The sequence below is a fragment of the Perognathus longimembris genome, chromosome 12 (genome assembly GCF_023159225.1).
Source record: "Perognathus longimembris pacificus isolate PPM17 chromosome 12, ASM2315922v1, whole genome shotgun sequence".
NCBI lineage: Eukaryota > Metazoa > Chordata > Mammalia > Rodentia > Heteromyidae > Perognathus > Perognathus longimembris.
The window spans coordinates 44,274,496-44,294,958 of NC_063172.1; the positions used below are offsets into that span (position 1 = coordinate 44,274,496).

Below are 20,463 nucleotides of genomic sequence, written 5' to 3' on the forward strand. Positions count from 1 at the left end.
CTCTTCCTTTCAGTGTCTGGTTCTAACCCTGGTCTCTACTGAGACTCAAATTCTGTTCCCTCCATTCTTCTTTCCTCTTAATTTCTTCCCCGTGCCCTTGAAAAAAAAAGGAGAGACTTCCTTTTCACCAACAACAACAAACCCCAAAGGTCCACTATATATCAGTTCAGACAAATATAGCTTAGTGGGTTAGCAGCTCTACAGTTCAAGGGCACTGAGTGTGAAGTCCAGGCTGGGTCTTGCCTGGAACCTTGTGCTATACTTTGAATTTTAACAATTTATAATAATGTTAGGTTTTTTTTTTATAATAAATACCTATGTGCACACAAGTATTAGATGATAAAATATGTTTTCTTTGTTGTTGTTGTTGTTTTGCCAGTCCTGGGGTTTGAATTCAGGGGCTGAGCACTGTCCCTGGCTTCTTTTTGCTCAAGGCTAGCACTCTACCACTTGAGCCACAGTGCCACTTCCGGCTTTTTCTATATATGTGGTGCTGAGGAATTGAACTCAGGGCTTCATGTATACAAGGTGAGCGCTTTACTACTAGGCCATATTCCCAGCCCCCATGATAAAGTATTTGAACAATGGGTCTAATGAAGGTATAAACCTCAGCTATGTGATTTGGGAACATAGATCTTTGCTTCAATGACCACAGCTAGTTACTAGTCCCATGGAGAAAGATTCCCATTCTGCTTTTGTGATAGTCAGAGATCCACTTTATTTATTATACTGAGATGTAAAAATAAGACATAGTTGAATTATTTAAATTATAAAAAGGATCCTGCAAATTACTAAATGAGTTATTTTAGTTATGAGCCTATTAGTATTTGCATTGTTTTAACTGAAGTAAGAATAAGATGTAAGTTTCTCTTCAAGCAGAAGACAATGGTGTGGAATCAAACCAGTGGCTGGGATTCAGTTGTGCTCAAACTTCCTCTTCTAAAACTAGAGAAAATAATCATTTGTTTTCTGGGTTGTGGTGAGGAGCCAGTAAGTTACAGATAGTGGGTAAAATGGGGTTGAAAAGATGGTAAATACCATAAAATTGTGGCTATTAAAATATTTCTTGTTGTGTTGTGAGGCTTGAACTCAGGACCTCATGCTCGCACTTGGCTCTTTGGCTCAAGGCCGTCATTTTACCATTTGAGGCACACCTCTACTTCTGGTTTTTTACTGATTAACTGGAGATAAGAGTTTCACTAATTTTTCTGCCCAGGTTGGTTTTGAACTATGATTGTCAGATCTAAGACTCTTGAGTTGCTAGGATTACAGGTGTGAACCACTGGTGGCCAGCTTAAAAAAGTATTTTTAAAGTATTAAACTTACTTTAAGAAAAGCTTTATGGCTGGGTGCGGGGGGCTCATGCCTGTAATCTTAGCTACTCAGGATGCTGAGGTCTGAGGACAGAGGTTCAACACGCAAGCCCCGGCAAGAAAATCTGTGAGACTGTTTTTTTCTTTTTTTTTTTTTTTGAATAATTACTTATTTATTGTCAAAGTGATGTACAGAGGGGTTACAGTTTCTTACATAAGACAGTGGGTACATTTCTTGTACAATTTGTTATCTCCTCCCTCATTTCCTCCCTCCCCCTTTCCCTCTCCCCCATGAGTTGTTCAGTTGGTTACACCAAATGGTTGCGCAAGTATTGCTTTTGGAGTCGTTTGTCTTTTTAATCCTTTGTCTCTCGATTTTGTTATTCCCTTTCCCTTCCCTAGTTCTAATACTAGTATATACAGTTTCCAGGGTACTCAGATGAGATACAGTGATAGCACGGGGGCAACCATAGCCAGGGGATACAAGAGGATCAGCAACAAAAAAAGCTGCGGTTTCACATGGCATGTTGAAAATAATTACAATAGTGATATAACACTCATTTCCATAACATGGAGTTTATTTCACTTAACATCATCATATGTGTTCATAAGGACATGACTATTGGGCTCTTGTGATCCTCTGCTGTGACCAGCCTAAACCCATACTAATTATTCCCTATGAGGGAGACCATAGAGTGCATATTTCTTTGGGTCTGGATCTGTGAGACTTTATCTCCAATTCACTACTAAAAGGCTGAAAGTGCAACTGTCTCAAATGATAGAGTATTAATTAGCCTTGAGCAAAAGAGCTCATGAACAGCTCCCAGGCCTTGAGTTTAAACACCCAGGATTCCCCTCCCCCAAAAAAGAAAAGAAAAAGATCTCTGATTAATGAGCAAAGAACTTTCAAAGCAAACGTTGTATTTCAGCACTTAGTAATAACAATTTTTATGTTGTGTTTCACATATGATGACTTATTTAGGTCTTGTGGGTCAGCAGTCAATAACAAAGAGGAAAACTTGACATTTATGCTGAGATAACATTTTCTAGAGTTCCCTGGGATATTAACAGGTGTTATGTAAAAGGAGAGCTTATGGTTTGTGAGATTGAGACCAGCTGAGTTAGATTGAAGCCTCCATACTGAGGATTTCCTTTGCCTTGCGTGCTCCAGTGTGCCCTGAGATCTCTAAGGTCTGTTTCCCACATGTTTACAGAAAACATGTTCTGTTTTAGAGGCTTGTGAGAGGGGAATGATCTGTGAAATAAATACAGTTGGGCATTTACAATATCTTTTTCCTTCCTTTCTCCTATTCCTTGTCCCCTTCCTTCTTTGAAGTAGCCCATCCTGAAGTAATTCACTGGCAGAAGGAAGATGACCCACTAAAGCCGCCTCTTAGGCGGTCCAGCAGCACTCAGGATGAGGTGGCTCAAACATCCTAACTTAAAAGCATGAAGCATACCATTCATGTGTCATGCTTTGTCTTGTTTTATCTTTCAAAATTTCAATCGAATGAGGAAACTGTGGTTTAGAGGAATGTAGGAATGGCTTACATAATTTTCTTTGTGTGTGTGTGAGAGAGAGAGGAGAGAGGAGAGAGGAGAGAGAGAGAGAGAGAGAGAGAGAGAGAGAGAGAGAGAGAGAGAGAGAGAGAGAGAGAGAGACTTCTGGGCCTTGAACTAGGAGCCTGGGCACTGTTCCTAGGATTTTTTGTTCAAGACTAGTGTTCTACCACTTGAGCCACAGCTCCACTTACAGTTTTTTGGTGATTAATTGTAGATAAGAGTTTCATGGACTTTCCTGCCTGGTCTGGCTTCTAACTTCCATCCTCAGATCTCAGCCTACTGAGTAGCTTAGGATTACAGGCATTAGCCACTGGTGCTTGTCACATAATTCTTTTTTTTGCTAGTCCTGGGGCTTGAACTCAGAGCCTGAGCACTGTCCCTGGCTTCTTTTTACTCAAGGCTAGCACTCTGCCACTTGAGCCACAGCCCCACTTCTGGTCTTTTCTATATATGTGGCGCTGAGGAATCAAACCCAGGGCTTCATGCATACGAGTCAAACACTCTTGCCACTAGGCCATATTCCCAGCCCTGGCACATAATTCTTAAAGAGTGGCTCAAACCCAGACTTGAATTTGCCCTGTCCCTTAGCCTTTTTGCTCAAGGCTGGTACTCTACCATATTATCACTTCTGGCTTTTTGTATGTGTGTGGTTAATTGCAGGTAAGTGTCTCACAGACTTCTGCCTGGGCTGGCTCTGAACAATGATTCTCAGATCTCATCCTCCTGAAAAAAGCTAGGATTACAGATGTGAGCCACTGAATCAAACATCCCTCAAAGCAAACTCTACCTGCCCTCATTTACGGAGTTCATAGTGGAGGTGAACTTTATGGTGTGACTAATCAACAGTCAGGCTGGTGTTTGAGGCAGGGCTTCTGGAGAAAGCAGCAAGCCTGAGTTCAGAGGAAATGGGCCTATAGTCAAAATTATAGAATACATTTTGGTTCACTTGCTTTGTGGTTTCTGATTTGGGATGTGCATATCAAGGATTCATCTCCGAACTCTCAGTGTACAACTTATTTACACATTATTTATACCACTGGACACTCAGGGGGGTGTTTCTTAATAAGAGACTGAAAAGATGCCACTTTGATTAATAATGAATAACATGGAAATTTGCTCATAAGACTCTGATGCTGTAAATAAGCAGTGCCGATTCCTTCTTATGATATTCAAGGCCTAGATATGCTGGTTAAATGTATGCAGTTACTAGAAAATTACATTACCTTTCAACTTCATTAGATATGCAACTGTCAGAAGACAGTATTGGAATATCCCAGTTTTCATAGTTCACCACATAGATAACTTACAATAACAGTTACTGTTTATATAATCTTTACTAATGACCATACACTCTGGAATGTGCTTTATGCAGTTGTTATTATTTACCTGTGACATTGGAAAATAACTAATATTCATATACTCATTTTGCAGATAAGATAGCCAAGGCATAGGAAAGTTAAGTAACTTGCCCATCATGCATCTAGGAAGTTCTTGTGAACATGTACCCTTTATTATGAGGTAATCTTTCTAGATTAAAACTGAAAATGAAAGCCAGGCGCTGGTAGCTCATGCCTTTAATCCTAGCTACTCAGGAGACTGAGATCTGAGGATCTCAGTTCAAAGTCAGCCTTGGCAGGAAAGTCTGAGACTCTTCTCTCCCATTAATCACCAGAAAACCAGAAGAAGCACTGTAGATCGAAGTGGTAGAGTGCTAGCCTTGAGCAAAAAAGAGCTGAGGGACAGTACCTAGGCCCGGAGTTCAAGTCCCATGACAGACAACAAAACCAACTAAAATTGAACTAAAACATTATAACTAGAAAGAATATGTGTTAGTATGTTTCAACAGTCATGAGGTATTTATCAATACGTATATATTCTCCATCTTTGTAACATATGAGGCACTACAACTTAGATATTTTCCATTTTTCAGGTGCTCTGGAGATTTTGATAAAAGCAAAAGGGAAAGGGGAGGAGGAAGACATTGAAAAGACACTGTGGCTTTTCAGCCTCATTGATCCAGGTCTGGCTCAGTGCCTAGAACACAGTAGGGGATATCTACAAGTTTACTTAGTGATTAAGTAAACTAGCAGCCTTACATGTTTCAAATACAAACTGGCTTCACTTAAAAGTTGTTTGGAAAAACTTTTTGCTTCAGAATACACACAATGATTTGGCTGGGAGCTTGGAGAGAGGCTGCCCTTCTTTCTTGTCTCTGCTTCTGAGCCACTATTCTCCGTGTCCCTTTGGAGATCACCTAAACTCACTAGCACACTGACAGAAGCAAGGGCGTGTGCTGTCTCCAGCTCTGATGAACAGAGAGCTGAAGACTCCAGGTTGTTTCCTTACAACTGTGTGTCTTCCACTCAGCTGGTGCCCCACGGGCCTCTTTCATGTAGCATTGCTGGGGTGCTGTGGGAGGATAAACTCCTCCTTGCTGCAGGTCCCACTAGTTCACCCCTAGTGAGACTCCCACTTAGGCCTGCTGGAGAAATCTAGAGGATTTGTGTCAGGAGTATCTGTCAGCACAGCAAAAGACTGCCTGCTGAAATGTGAATAAATCTATTCCCATATTGCACAGGCCAGGCATGGAAGTAGGCCTGGAAGCAGAGGAAAGGTACATTGCAAAAAGCATCACCTTCAGGCTTTCCCTCCATTGGGAAAATGATCTCTTTGTTGAGGGGCTTAGCAGCCCTGTTCAAATGAGCCTTGATTGAGGGGGCCTCAAAGCATTTTAAGGCAGTGCTTTGCCCAAAGCCTCCAGGGCTAAATGCTCCTACTTAGCAAGTGGTGGGAAACTGGGCCTTATGCCTCTGGCCTCACTGTCTCTGGTCCCACCACCCAAGGGAGGAACCTTCTTTCCTAGTGACAACTGAACTTTCATCTCATCTGGATCTTAAGTCCTGCTTGAATTCACAAAAGGTCTCCAGGAGTTCATATAGTGTCTTATCCCCTAGTTTCTTCTTATCAGAAGGTCCTTCTAAGTGTTGAGGCATGTATAGCCATTTCACTTGTGTATTGTCTGACTTCCTCCCAAGGATGTGAGTTCTAGAAGGGTGGGGCCTGTGACCTTTGGTCTCTTTTGCATTCTCAGGTGCTAACTTAATGCCAGACACACAGAGGGCACCAAATAAGTACTTGTTACATGGGTTTTTAAAAAATGAGTTTAAAAAATGAGAGTCCATGTTAGAGGAGGTAGGATCACCATGTTTTTTGACCATAAACATCTAAACCAACGTGGAGTCAAGTGGCCTTAACCCCATCCTGGCTTTCCTTCTCACCCACTAATTTACAGCTTGTCTATGCGCAGCAGCCAAAATGGGCCAGTGTAGAAAAGGTTGACTAGCTGTACATTCGAAGTTGGAAAATTTTTACAGAAACACACAGGAGTGAACACACTGATTCTGGGGCAGGGTGGCCTGTCACTCAAGAGAGGAAGTGGAACAAATATTCCAGGGACTTGTGGAAGGCAGAGGCAGTCGTTGGTTACTTTTGTATGATTGCATCAAGTACTGGAAGGGAAGAGGCAAACAGTATGATATGCCTTGACTAAAAAGTGGAAAGGAGCCTTGGAGGGGAAACTGTATCTCTGGAATAGCAATTCTCAGAAAGCTCTTGTCAGCTGGGAAGAAAGGCAGATAAAACAAGCCACCGAGATTGATCTTGGATTGATAAGGGACAGGGCACCACACAGACTCTTAGGAAGCAAAGGGGTTTGTTCAATGCAGGTGTGGCTAGCCCTTGCCCAGCAAGCTTGAGACCTTCAGTTCAAACCCCAGGGGAGCAAGAGGCCAGGCCCCATGGGAGGCTGCAGGGAAGGTGAAGTACAATGAGAGTTTAAGTGGGAGCAGGTTGCATAACATGTGTGAGGAGTTAGGGGGCGGAGGGGAATATGTGGATTAGGGTCAGGCCACAGAGTGCATGATTCCCTAAGTGTGTCCAGATGGCTTTAAGATCAATAATTAGGCATTCATACACAGTAAAACCACAGGAGGATATTCTTAGGAGAGGAACAAAAGGACATAATGCCTGTGTCTCTGATCATAGACAATATAGACAATATTTATCAAAATGAACTCCAGGAAATGGAAATAAGAGGGTTTTTTTTTATTCCTTGTTTTATTTTCTTTTTTGTCTTGTCTTTGGGAGGGGAAGTGAGGGGCACAGAGATGGAGGGACAAAGGGTGAACAAATTTCAGTACTATGCTGAAAATTAACACAACTTTTGGGTGGGGAGAGGAGGGGAATTGGGATAGTAAGGGAAAGGGTGACATAACCCCTTTGTACATCACCTTTATTACAATAAAAATGATGATCAATAATTAATGAGGTCTAATTGCAAATGTGAGGCATTTCTTTTGTTGTCTTCGAAGATTATTCCACCTTCCCTCACTAACAGGACTGAAAACTACAAAGGTAAACAGACGTGAGACAAATTGTGCTGTGTGTGCCTGGATAGAGGGTTAGAAAAGACTGCAATTAAAAAAACAAACCCCACTATTCTTTTGCGTCTCCAAATCCTGGAATCAGAAATCAGTTTTGAGATTTAAAATGATCTTTTTTTTTTTTGGCCAGTCCTGGGCCTTGGACTAAGGGCCTGAGCACTGTCCCTGGCTTCTTCCCGCTCAAGGCTAGCACTCTGCCACTTGAGCCACAGCGCTGCTTCTGGCCATATGTGGTGCTGGGGAATCGAACCTAGGGCCTCTTGTATCCGAGGCAGGCACTCTTGCCACTAGGCTATATCCCCAGCCCCTAAAATGATCTTTTTAAAAAAGCCCTTTTAAGAGACCATCTTCTTGAGGCAGCATCCAGTACGTGCCACAATCGAGGCCAGGAGAAGGAGGTTTGCGTGCCTGTGTCTACGAGAGTCAGAAACGTGCAGTCCCGCAGTGAGGTTGGCCCTGGTTGCAGACCCCGCCCGCCACCCAGTCGCCCGCTGGGAGAATCTGGCAGCCAAGTGCTGAGGGAAAAACTAACAGCAACAACAAAAACAACTCCAACATAATGAATATCTCCAGGGTTTTTGTTTTCCCACCCTCTCCCAACTTAGCCGAAAAAACAAGCGCTCTACATCTCCGGAAATTAGATGCACAGGGGAATTCATTCCATCCCAGAAGCTGAAAAGTCCGGTACAAAAGTCTGGCTTCATGGGAGGACACGGTCCCAGAAAAGAACATCCCCGAACCCACGTCCAGTCCCTCCCGGTGGCGGGGACCCCGGGATGACGCCCCCTTCGAATGCGCCGGGCTCCTCTCGGCCGATTCCCTGCTGATCCGGTGAGCCGCCCGCGAACGGTCCGGAAAGGTGCCCGCCCCGCTGGGAGAGCTCGCTTCCCGCCGCTGGGCACGGGCAGTCACGCAGCCGAGATTTATGGCGGGCCCGGTGGCGGCATCCGGAGCCCGCCGGCGCCCAGGCTCCGATTACAGGTTCACACGGGGAACCCGGCCCGCAGCCGCCCAGCTCCGGCCGTCGCGCCCGCGCGCAGCCTCGCTCCCCCCGCCTGGTCATTCTTTTCCATTCATGCAAACGCCCAGGGCCGCCGCCGCCGCCAGCGCCGCCGCCGCCGCCAGCCGCCTGGATTGGCTGGCGGCCGGGGCGCCGGCACTTTCCCACGACCCGCGGCGCGTGCGGCTCACCGGCGGCGCTGCAGGCGCGGTCCTGGCGCGCAGCCAGGCCAATCCGGGCGCGCGGGGCGGGGAGGGGCCGGGCCGCTGGCGGGCTGGTGTCCCGGCTCGGCCTTCCGCGCCTCCCAGCCGCTGGCCCACCGCCGCCAGGGCCCCCCACAAACTCCTCCCCTCCACTCGCTCCCCCCCCTCGCCCCCACGGCGGAGCCCCTGCGGAGCCGACGTACCGCCTCGGGGCAAGGGCGGGCACTGGGGGCGGAGGCGAGATCCGCCCTCCCCCTCAGCCGAGGCTCCGCCTCTCCCTTAAGTGGCTGCCAATCAGCCGAGCGAGAAGTGGGATTGGCCAGCGGGAGGCTGTTGCCTAGGAGCCGCGGCACCTCCCCGCCCCCTGGTCCACCTCCCCGCTTCCCCCGCCCTCCCCCGGGCCCTGAGAAGGGGCTCTGCGTGAGAAAGGGATGGTTGAGTTTTAACCTGAGGCAGAGCGCGAGACCGAGCAGAGTGTGCGGAACTCCAGCAGCCGAGCGCGGAGAGGCGCCGCGGTTGACTCCCACCTGCCCGCCGTGCACCTTTCCCCGGAGACCCCCTCCCCCCCCAGCATGAAGCGAGCTCACCCCGAGTACAGCTCCTCAGACAGCGAGCTAGATGAGACCATAGAGGTGGAGAAGGAGAGTGCGGACGAGAATGGGTGAGTTGGCGGCGGCGGAGCCGAGGCGGAGCGGGAGGACCGCGCAGGCGGTGGTGGTGACAGCGGGCGTGGGCTCGGCGCGTCACAGGCTGCACACTGCGAGGGACCCCAGGGCACTTTCCAGTCCAAGTAGTCCAAACAGCACGTGTGCAGGCCGGGCGGTGGGGGGGGGGGATCTCTCAAATCACCTCCCTTCTCTCAACAGCGATCTCTCTCTCTCTCTCTCTCTCTCTCTCTCTCTCTCTCTCTGTGGCTCTCGCTCTCGCTCTTTTCAGAAACTTGAGTTCAGCTCTTGGTTCCATGTCCCCAACGACATCTTCCCAGATCTTAGCCAGGAAAAGACGGAGAGGAGTGAGTCTTTTTATAAAGTTCCTTTTTAATTTTTTTTGGGGGGGTGTTAATAATTAACGTTAAGAATCACGTTTCTTTTCGGTTTGACAGTCGTAATGGAAATGTTGTCCTTTGTTTGGCCTACTTCCCATAGATCATCGAGAAGCGCCGACGAGACCGGATCAATAACAGTTTATCTGAGCTGAGGCGACTGGTTCCCAGTGCTTTTGAGAAGCAGGTAATGGAGAAAGTAGGTAGAGCTCTCCGTGTGGTTATCTGCCCTGACCTCCCGACCTCCCATCTGAACCCTATTGGTGCCTTGGAAAATAGCCGTATTGTGAGTGATTGAATTCATACTTAGATACCAACGCTTTTGTGAAGGCAACGGATTTTGCTTTCAACCCAAATTTGTTGATGCACAGAACATCTACACATGGGCCTATGTTTGTGCATATTTTAAGTCCTCTGCTTTGCTATTCTCTTTTAGGGATCTGCTAAGCTAGAAAAAGCTGAGATCTTGCAGATGACCGTGGATCACCTGAAAATGCTTCACACCGCAGGAGGGAAAGGTACAGCCCATTAGCCCTGGTGGGGGCTCTGCGTGGTTGGGGGAGGGAGCAGCAGGCACAGGCCAGGATTGGTGCAGTGATGGCCTGCTTTTGCTCTGGGGGTGGGGAGAGAACAGTGCATGGTTGCCTGTCAGTACATCTTCAGCTGCGCAGGAGATTTTCTCCAGTGAATTCATCACCCTAGCCTGCTGCAAATTTGAGCTAATGCATCTTTCAGAAAATGTCTATCAACTGTGAGTCTAAAGTTCTGATGGCCCTAATTCTAATTCGTTGCTTTTACATTTGCCCACTGCTATTTTGAGAAAAAGCTTGAGAAATAGATGATGATTATTTGAAAATTAGCTGACACATGACTCTGGAGAAGAGAAACCTGATGTGGTTTTAAGTAGAGAAAAACCTAACAGAAGGTAGGAGAGCAAGGTCTGAGTGTCTCCAGCCAGAGAATGAATGTTCTGCTGAGGACCACAGTGCCTAAAGAGTTCCACGGTGATAACTTACATCTGTGTGTCTAATGAATTTCGCTGCTCTGTGGTTTCTCTGCCCTTGATGTATTTTTTGTTGTTGTTGAGTGAAAACATTAAAGGATGAACATAGTTTCATCTGCTGGGAGAGTATAATTCCAGTTTCTGCTCAGCAGCTTCTAATTGAGCTTTGAACTTGCATTAGCAATGTTGGTGAATGCAAAGCTTTTGGTCAGTTCCAAAATATGAATTTCTAGGAGAACCCTGAGTGCCGTGTGTGTGTGTGTGTGTGTGTGTGAGTGTGTGTGTGAGAGAGAGAGAGAGAGAGAGAGAGAATGTACTGGGGCTTGAACTCAAGACTCTGGGTGCTGTCTCAGCCTTTTCACCCAAGTCTGTCACTCTACCACTTGAGCCACCGCTCCACTTGTGACTTTTTGCAGTCTAATTGGAGATAATGGCTATTTGCTGGCTAATGTGGAGGCTCACAGATGGCTTTGAACCATGATGCTCAGATCTGGGGCTTCCTAGTACTAGGATTACAGGCGTGAGCTGTTGGCGCTGGGCTGAAATGAATGCTGTTTTAGCGCGATGGCTATTTGGAGGCAAGCTGCCAATGAGGTGAAAGAAGTGAGGGAAAGGATCAAAGCCCTGAAGTTCTTCTTTTGTTCCACTCTTAAGGCTATTTTGACGCACATGCCCTCGCTATGGACTATCGGAGTTTGGGGTTTCGGGAATGCCTGGCGGAGGTCGCCCGGTACCTGAGCATCATTGAAGGACTGGATTCTTCTGACCCTCTTCGCATCCGACTGGTGTCACACCTCAACAACTACGCCTCCCAGCGGGAAGCGGCGAGCAGCGCCCATGCAGGCCTCGGACACATTTCCTGGGGAGGCGCCTTCGGACATCCCCCGCACATCGCGCACCCACTCCTGCTGGCCCAGAACGGCCACGGGAACACCAGCATCACCGCCTCGTCCACGGAGTCTCACCATCAGGCCAGGCTGGCCTCCGCACATCCGGAGGCGCCTGCCTTGCGAGCGGCCCCTAGCGGCGGCCTTGGACCGGTGCTGCCCGTGGTCACCGCGGCCTCCAAACTCTCCCCGCCTCTGCTCTCCTCCGTGGCCTCCCTGTCGGCAACCTTCCCCTTCTCCTTCGGCTCCTTCCATCTACTGTCTCCCAATGCGCTGAGCCCTGCAGCACCCACGCAGGCTGCAAACCTGGGCAAGCCCTATAGACCTTGGGGGACGGAGATTGGAGCTTTTTAAAATAAAGAACTCTCTAGAATGAGGGGAGGGGAAAGTTTAAGAATCCCAGCTGGGCTGGACTATTGCCAACATCACCTTAAGAGTCGTCATTAAAGGTTAAAAACAAAAAAAAAAAGGAAAAAGGTACATTTTTCAGATGTGTATTTTTTTTTTTTTTGGCCAGTCCTGGGCCTTGGACTCAGGGCCTGAGCATTGTCCCTGGCTTCCTTTTGCTCAAGGCTAGTACTCTGCTACTTGAGCCACAGCACCACTTCTGGCCATTTTCTGTATACGTGGTGCTGGGGAATTGAACCCAGGGCCTCATGTATAGGAGGCAAGCTCTCTTGCCACTAGGCCATATCCCCAGCCCCTTAGATGTGTATTTTTAAAGACTAAAGGTTTGTTGGTTTTCTTTTTACATTTTTTATCATGTCATGTACTAGCCGTTTTTAAAGACTAGTTGTTAATTTTTGTTTAAAACATTAAATTTGAGGTGGTGAACATACACACACTGCAGCGTTGTGATACGTTTGTATTGTGCGATAATACTCCATAAGCCTATCTGTGTAAAAATGATTCCATTTTGCCTCAGTTTTGGGAATCTTAACATTTAGTGTTTTGCGCCTGTTTTTCTTGTATATTTGTGGTCTATCTTTAGGATTAATTTTCCAAACCACTATGCTCAACGTTAACATGATTGTTAATATTTTGACAGATTAAAGTGTTGTATAAATAATATTGTTTGGGGGAGGGGAACTATATTGAATTTTATATTTCCAAACAAAGCGTTGACAAATCAAATGATGAGCTTTATCCAAGAATGAAGACTTAGAATATTCTTTGCCTCCTCCAGCACTCAGGGGAATGTACAAGGTAGCAGAGTCCTGAATCTCTAGGACTGAGTGCTGCTTTCTGCAAGACTTGCCATTTGGGCAATTTCACTCTTAGGAAAGAGTCACTGAATGCTGAATGTTGGCGGGGAAGACACCGAAGTCAATTGCATAGAACATGCCTGCATTTCCCAGTGCCAAGCAATGCAATGAATATTTAATCTCACAGATGTCAAATTCACAAGTGTTCAACCTGGATAAGTGATCATGGCATGCAGGTGGTCAATTAGATAGTGCAGTGGAACCTGTTAAATGCATAACCTAGCTTTCCTGGAACTGCCACATTTTCTTTTAACTGGAAATGTTTATGTTGTTCCCCTGTGGGTGCCTGAAAATGTGGTGGTTGAGATATTGAAAAGGGCTTTGCTGCCAGCTTCTCTGATTTATTTAATTTGGTCTATGAAAGTGTCCTTTTTACAGGTTTGTTTCTTTAGTAGGTGTGGTTTCAATAACCTCCACTGAACTGGGTTTGACCTCTGTCATACCGTGTGTTGTAACTAAATAAAAAGGAAACAGAAGTATTCTGTTGTTTGGATATGGCTCACATTGGCCTCCATTGGCTATGCAAATTTAAATCACCTTTTGTTTTTATTTTGTCTATTGATTAGTTAGCTTGTATTTACCAGTTTCATTTTTCTTGGCTTGTAGATGGTTTATGTGCTATTCAATAAGGTGACTTGATTATGATGTGGAACTTTGGGTAGTGGTGCAGCAGAGAAAGTGGCATTTCTGTGGTTAAGTCAGATGGCCTGGCCCTACATTGGCCATTTGTGGACAAAGAAGACTGAAATCAGACTTGAAATTGCAGCAGTGAGAAAGAAGTCTTCTAAAAGCTTTTAAAACAGAGCTGACCATTTGACTAATATTTTCTGAGGGCACTTACTGTGTGCTCATAAAATTTCATTGAGTTGTGCAAGACACCCCGAATGTTCCTGCATCTGAGCTCCTGTGCAAAGGCTTAGAATCGGTGGCTTGATGAGCAATGGCAGGTTGTAATTTTGCACCTGCACAGCTCCAAGAAACTTCCCTCCTTTCCTCCTGTTTCCAAGGAATTTGCTTAACTCTTCAGTTGCACTGTTCTGCACTGCATCTGAGGAAGCTGACATATGCTTTAATTTAGGACAAAATGCTGCCGGAACAGAGGCAGTAATGTCCCCCCCCCCCCACCCTCGGGGGAGAAAAGTGCCTTCTCATTACCTTAAAAGTGGTATCCCTGCCTCTTAGCTCTGTAGGAGCTTGTCTTGATCCTGAGGGTGGTGGAAAACAGAAGGAGAAAACATCCTGGCAGATGACAAAATAGAGCCTTTCCTTTGCTCAACTATATAGCTCCTCTTTTCCTCTCTGATGAGAAAGCAGAGACACAAGGCAAAGAGAAGTTTGAACTTGAGTCATGACTTCTGTGTTCTCGAGAGACAAAAGAGAGACTGGCATTTGGATGTCAAACGGTAGATCCCACTCAAGCTTTTGCTGGGTAGCCTCAGCACAGGCCCATTCTCAATGCTGCCTGTGCCATGCAGACACTCTTATCATAAGGCTGCAGTGGAAAGTGTTATGATCATTTCTGCCAAGTGTCAGTTTAATTTTAGCAACTGCAGTTTTCAATGCACTACTGTATTCATCTCTGTAGACTTTGATGAGCTTTGCAGGTTCTCCGGAAAGAGGTGTGGAGCTGGAAGACATAGCCTGTGCCGCTGGTTGTATCAGCAGTGGCCATGTCATCATCTGGGTATACAGTACATTTCTTCTTTCTGGGGAGGGGAGAGAAAAAGGTTATTTTTGAGGTCATGTGCAAAAACATTTTGGCTTCTTTTTAAACCCCTTCCAGGTGATCGATTCCTAGCAATGGTGCAGGTGGGAATAGGTGCTCCTTGGAAAGCAGAATGAAATTGTTACTGAGCCAGGGATCCATAGACAAATCCCACTTCTATTGTGAGTCAAAAACCAACATTAGAGGCATTAGTGCCAGTAAACTTTTGTATGATGTATGTTTATAATTCCTTTATCTGTGGAAACAATTTTTAGATAACCTAAATGTTGGCCTTATGAGAAAAATGATATCATTGGTCATGAAGAGTCCTAAAGGCCTTCATAATAGCCACTTATTTTACATTAACAAAATGGAGGAGATAGGGAAGAATTCTTTCATGAACAACTATATAATAGAAAAATCTAAGGAATATCATTTTTAATGTATTCAGTACAATTAAATTAGGATGTGATTTTTATTCATTTTTATCCCTTGTCCCATTCTGTTGCTCACTGAAATCATGATATTTTAAATATAGATTACTTAAATTTAAAATCCCCCACGAAATGCTCTGACTTCTGGTTATATATACTCATCAGCCCTTCTGGTCTATGTCAGTACCTCAGCTTTGATTCCCTTATTAGTTCCCAGTGATGATTTATAATTAAAATAACTTCAGAGCCAACATCATCTGAGACACTGCTTCAAATGTGGCCTGATTTCTTTCACAACCAGAGCTCCAGGGAAGGGGACATCTTGGGAAGGAGGCTGAAATTCTACCAGCTCTCCCTGTGTCTCTAAAGGCCAAGTCTACCTTTATGTAATTGGATGGCTTTCATAAGTCATAAGATTGTCTGATCACTGCTTTAGTCACCTGCCAAGTATCATGTTGAATTAGATGGAGGGGTGGAGGTGGGGGCAGTCCTTGGTGCTGGGGGATAGGGACAGGCTTAATGGGAAGAATACCACAGTGTCAGACCAGGTGAGTGGCAATCACAGAAGCCTGAATGTCTTGCTTCCCCACAGAAATTCTGTTCTATTGCCAGATCTTTCAAGTTTTTAATAGCATAATCAATTCTGAATTTTTATATGGAATTATCCAATTTTTATTGGTTAGCAACTTAGTCACTAAGATTTATCTCTATCTGACAGCTAGACAGGGTTGGTGGGCAGCAGACATTTCTCACTTTCTTGGGATCTGACCTGAATGGCTCTCTAAAGGGCCAGGTTCCTTTGATGTCTTTGTCATGAATGCCCTTTGAATTTGCTTAACAAGCAAACACAAGCCTCAAATAAACAATGCAGTAAAGCCAATGGTGCATGCTGATAATACAAGCCACACAGCAGGCTGAGATCTGCAGATCAGTTTAAAACCCACCCAGGCAGGAACATCTATGAGACTCTTATCCCCAATTAACCAGAAAAAGCCACAAGTGGAGATGAGGCCCAAATGGCAAAGCACCAGCCTGGAAATGGAGAAAGCCAAGTAAGCGTTATTTTACACCAAAAAAAAAAAAAATAAATAAATAACAGTATTGGTAATTAGGCAGTTACAGGTGAAAGTACATAATGGGTAGAACATTTTGTTTCTTTTTAAATTTCTTCTGGGTTGTTCCATTTCCTCTAGGAAAACTAAAGATGGAAAAAAAAAAAAGCATCCTTTTTGTTCTGTCTTGACTCTTCACAGAAATCTCAGGGGTCTGTGCCCGCCACATGGTCCCTTACTCATCTTGCTGTGGAGGTTGTCAGTCTGGTGGCCTCAAATGACAGAGGGAACATGTAGCTGGCTTGTGACTCAGCACACTGAAGTGCAGGCGCCTGCTGTCTGGGCCAAGGAAGTAAGAAGTCCAAGCAAAAAGCAAGCCGTTTTGAACTTCAACTTGAAATATAATCCCTGCCATGCTTTTGATGAGCTGCAGGGCTTTTTCTCTCAGATGCTGCAGAGTTCTTCGTGGGGTGGGGGCTGGACAAAAGGAGAAAAAAGCCCAGGGGAAAGAAACACAGGCCTTTCTTTTCAGGCAGACTGTAGGTTTTGACCATAGAATGGTTCTCTGGAGTCTGTAAATCCCAGCAAAAACCCAAAGTAAACAAATGTCCCTGAGAGTTGGGTCTGGGGAAGGCAGCAGGTCTGCATATCCTGTGTTCATCAGTGGTAATATCAAGGTTCTTCACAGTTTGCTTTCAAAAATTTCCATTGTATTTGCTATTTATGCAAACATTCTTTCAGTGTTTTCTGTTGGATTTTTAACATATCCTCAAGTTAAAAGACCATGCCTGAATTTGGAAGCTCTTGACTAAATTTTTTGCATTCCTTTGTTGTAAATATGTAAGTAACTGAACATCTGTATGGGGTGAAGTTTTAAGATGAATTTTTAACATGATTATTTGAAGGACTTATAAACAGAAGCAACAAAAACCAACAACAACTCAGATTTAAGTCATGCCTGATAATCCTCCGTGTGTGTGTGTGTGTGTGTGTGTGTGTGTGTGTGTGTGTGTGTGTGTGTTATGTTGTTATTTTTGTTTTTGGTATGGGTACTTGAACTTAAGGCCTGGGTGCTGTCCCTGAGCTTTTGTGCTCAAGGTTAGCTCTCTACCACTTGAATCATAGCTCTCCTTCTGGCTTTTTGGGGACTAACTGGAGATGACTCTCATGGACTTTCCTGCAGCTTCCTGAACAGCTAGGATTTCAGGCTTGAGCCACTGCTGCCCAGCTCTCCATTCCATTTGAAAAGGTTATTCTGCTGGAGATTTCTATTTTTCAAGATAAATCCACTTGTCCAGAATCTCCAACTGCTAAGAGGTAAAGCTAAGATATGACAAATCTAAACTCCATACTTTAAAAACTAGATTTAATTTAATTGATTTCAACTTGGTAAGGGGTGTCCTGTACTTCTTTTTGGAGCTGAGGAGAGAAGCCAGGGCCTCATGATGCTAGGCAAATGCTCTGAGCTGTGACAGAGCTCCAGCTCCAGCCCTTCCCATGATTATTCTTAATGACTACACTATCCTGAAAATACAACAGATTCTGGGGGAGAAGCAGAGGTCATTCCACTCTGAATGTTGTGAAAGGTATTCTCCATAGTTTCTAAGACCACATGGATGGCATTCATCTGCAGGAGCCAAAATACCCCGTGTATGCATCTCAAGCTGCACATCCAATCCTCTGACCTTCATGTTCAAAGTAACCTTTCCCCTTCATAACAAAAGAAAGCCATCCCAAGTCTTGAGATTTGGAAACCTAGAGGGCATGGACAAAGATGAAAAACAACTCTATTCTTGGGTTTCAGAAGTAATAGAATTTTCTGCTTTTAGAATAAACTGGATGCTAGTAGCTCACATTTGCAATCCTAGCTACTTAGGTGGATGAGATCTGAAGATCACAGTCCAAAGCCACTAGGGCAAAAAAGTATGTAAGACTGATCTCCAATAAACTTACAAAAGCCAGAACTGAGGCTGTGGCTCAAGTGGTAAAGTGCTAGCCTTGAGTGCCTAGCTTCTGAGTTCAGGCCTCAAGACTGGCACACACGCACACACGTACGCACACACACACAGAGTGAATAATATATAGATATCAATGTCATACTTAACATATTTATCAATGAATGGGAATTTAGTTTCCCATCTTTGCTAGTGTGAACAATGCTGAAGTGAATCTGCAAGTGTGGACATCACTATAATATTTTGATTTCATTTCCTTTGCACATACTCCCAGAAGTGAGCTTGTTGGATTACATTGTTATCCTTTCTTAAAATTTTTTAAATTATTTATTTATTGTCAAAATACAGAGGGGTTACAGTTTCATACTTAAGGGAGTGAGTACATTTCTTTTTCTTTTTTTTCCCCTTTGGCCAGTCCTGGGCCTTGAACTCAGGACCTGAGCACTGTCCCTGGCTTCTTTTGCTCAAGGCTAGCACTGTGCCACTTGAGCCACAGTGCCACTTCTGGCCATTTTCTGTATATGTGGTGCTGGGGAATTGAACCCAGGGCTTCATGTATAGGAGGCAAGTACTCTTGCCACTAGGCCATATCCCTAGCCCCTCTTAAATTTTTTTTGAGGAGCTTGTATATTGTTTTTCCATATTGACTATTCACATTGGTATACATTCCCACCAACAGTGTTCAAGGGTTTCCTTTCTTCCACTTCCTCATAAACACTTGTTATCTGTGTCTTTGATAATAGCCATTCTGAGAAGGGTGATGTGATAGCTCCTTTTTTATTTTTACTTTTGGCAGTCCTGGGGCTTGAACTAAGGGCCTGAGCACTGTCCCTGGCTTCTTTTTGCTCAAGGCTAGCACTCTGCCACTTGAGCCACAGCACCACTTCTGGCCTTTTCTATATATGTGATATTGAGGAATAGAACCCAGGGCTTCATGTATATGAGGCAAGCACTCTACCACTAGGCCATATTTCCACTTCTTGTGTTTTGACTTGTCTGATCCTTCCTTCCTTCTCTCTTTCTTTCTGTCTTCTGTCTGTCTGTATCTCTCAATCCCCCTCCCTCCCTCCTCCTTCCCTCCCTTCCTTTCTTCCTTTCTTTACTCATTATATTCATCATATTGTGCAATGAATTTCTTCAATTTTTGTCTTAAATATAACTTTTAGAATTGTACACTTACTTTTTGCCCATCCTGGGGCTTGAACTTAGGGCTGGGCACTGTCCTTGAGTTCTTTTTTGTTCAAGGTTAGCTCTCTACCACTTTGAGCCATAGCTCTACTTCTGGTTTTTGAGTGGTAAATTGGAAATAAGAGTCTCACAGGGACTTTTCTGCCCCTTCCAGTTTCAAACTTCAATCCTCAGATCTCAGTCTCTTGAGTAGCTAGGATTGTAAGCATGAGCCATCTGTGCCTGGCATAGACACGTTTTTGTTTGTTTTTTGTTAGTGTGAAGAAATGCTACTACTGGTAATTGATTTTTGTATGTTGCCTTTCTATCCTTCAACTTTATGAAGTTTGCTTAAAAGTTCTCACAGTATTTTGAATCTTTAGGATTTTCTACATATATGATTCTGTCATGTGCAGATAATTTTCTAGCTTTGAAGTCTTTTTATTTCTCCTTCTTTCCAACTCTGAAGTCTTTTATTTCTTCTTCTTCTTCTTCTTCTTCTTCTTCTTCTTCTTCTTCTTCTTCTTCTTCTTCTTCTTCTTCTTCCTTCTTCTTCTTCATCATCATCTTCTCCTTCTTCATCATCTTCTCCTCCTCCTCCTCCTCCTCCTCCTCCTCCTCCTCCTCCTCCTCCTCCCCCTCCTCCTCCTCCTCCTCCTCCTCCTCCTTCTCTCCTCCTTCTCTCCTCCTCCTCCTCTTCCTCCTCCTTCTTCCTCTCCCTCCCTCCCTCCCTCCCTCCCTCCCTCCCTCCCTCCCTCCCTCCCTCCCTCCCTTCCTCCCTCCCTTCCTTCCTTCCTTCCCTCCTTCCTTCTTTCTCCTCCTCTTTCCTTCCTTCTTTCTCCTCTTCTTTCCTTCCTTTTTGTGGGTCTAATTGCTCTGGCTAGAAATTCAGTACTATGTTGAGTAGGAGTGTCGAGATAGAAAGTAAACATTCTTACTTGGATCTTAGAGGAAAAGATTTCCCCACCTTTGATTATGCTAGCTAGGGGCTTTTCATATGTCTGTATTATATTGAGATATGTTTCATCTACACCTATTTTGTTAACAAATTAAAAAATCATGAATGGGTCAAGTTATTTTACTACATCTAGCAAAAATGTCAATTTAAAAAATGTGGTTAAGATAGTTTTATAGTTGCTTTGCCTATTTGGGATCTTTTGTCATTTCACTATTCTACTATATATATATTTCCTATAAAGTTTGAAATCTAAAATTCTAATTCTATGCATCAGAATGGTTTTAAATGTGAAATACAGAGAGATATCTGCAATTGATTCAATTCCAGATTACTAGCATGAACCCTTAAGTAGTTACCTCAGCTTTTTGAGTTTCAATCTCAAGACTAAAATATTAATAGAACCTCTATGGAGTGCTTGGTATCTAAACAAGGGTGTCAGGAAGAAAAATAATTTAATAAGTTCTTTGTAGTTTG

General features: G+C 44.5%; 1 protein-coding gene across 2 annotated transcripts; it reads left to right on the forward strand.

The window, feature by feature from the left end:
- Positions 1-8,961: 8,961 nt before the first annotated feature.
- Positions 8,962-11,905, forward strand: Hey1 (hes related family bHLH transcription factor with YRPW motif 1). 2 transcript variants are annotated; one of them, XM_048359074.1, is made up of 5 exons: positions 8,962-9,182; positions 9,458-9,533; positions 9,667-9,762; positions 10,000-10,081; positions 11,221-11,905. In XM_048359074.1, the coding sequence occupies exons 1-5, from the start codon at positions 9,094-9,096 to the stop codon at positions 11,805-11,807; spliced, it is 930 nt and encodes a 309-aa protein (XP_048215031.1). In that variant the 5' UTR covers positions 8,962-9,093; the 3' UTR covers positions 11,808-11,905. The 2 variants fall into 2 exon arrangements, with proteins under 2 accessions (XP_048215031.1, XP_048215032.1); XM_048359075.1 differs by having other exon boundaries at positions 9,667-9,750.
- The last annotated feature ends 8,558 nt before the right edge of the window (positions 11,906-20,463 follow it).

Coding starts and splice junctions, on each gene's coding strand:
- Hey1 (XM_048359074.1), top strand. CDS start 9,094: ATGAAGCGAGCTCACCCCGAGTACAGCTCCTCAGACAGCGAGCTAGAT. Junction 9,183..9,457: donor GAGAGTGCGGACGAGAATGG/GTGAGTTGGCGG, acceptor CGCTCTTTTCAG/AAACTTGAGTTCAGCTCTTG. Junction 10,082..11,220: donor TCACACCGCAGGAGGGAAAG/GTACAGCCCATT, acceptor TCCACTCTTAAG/GCTATTTTGACGCACATGCC.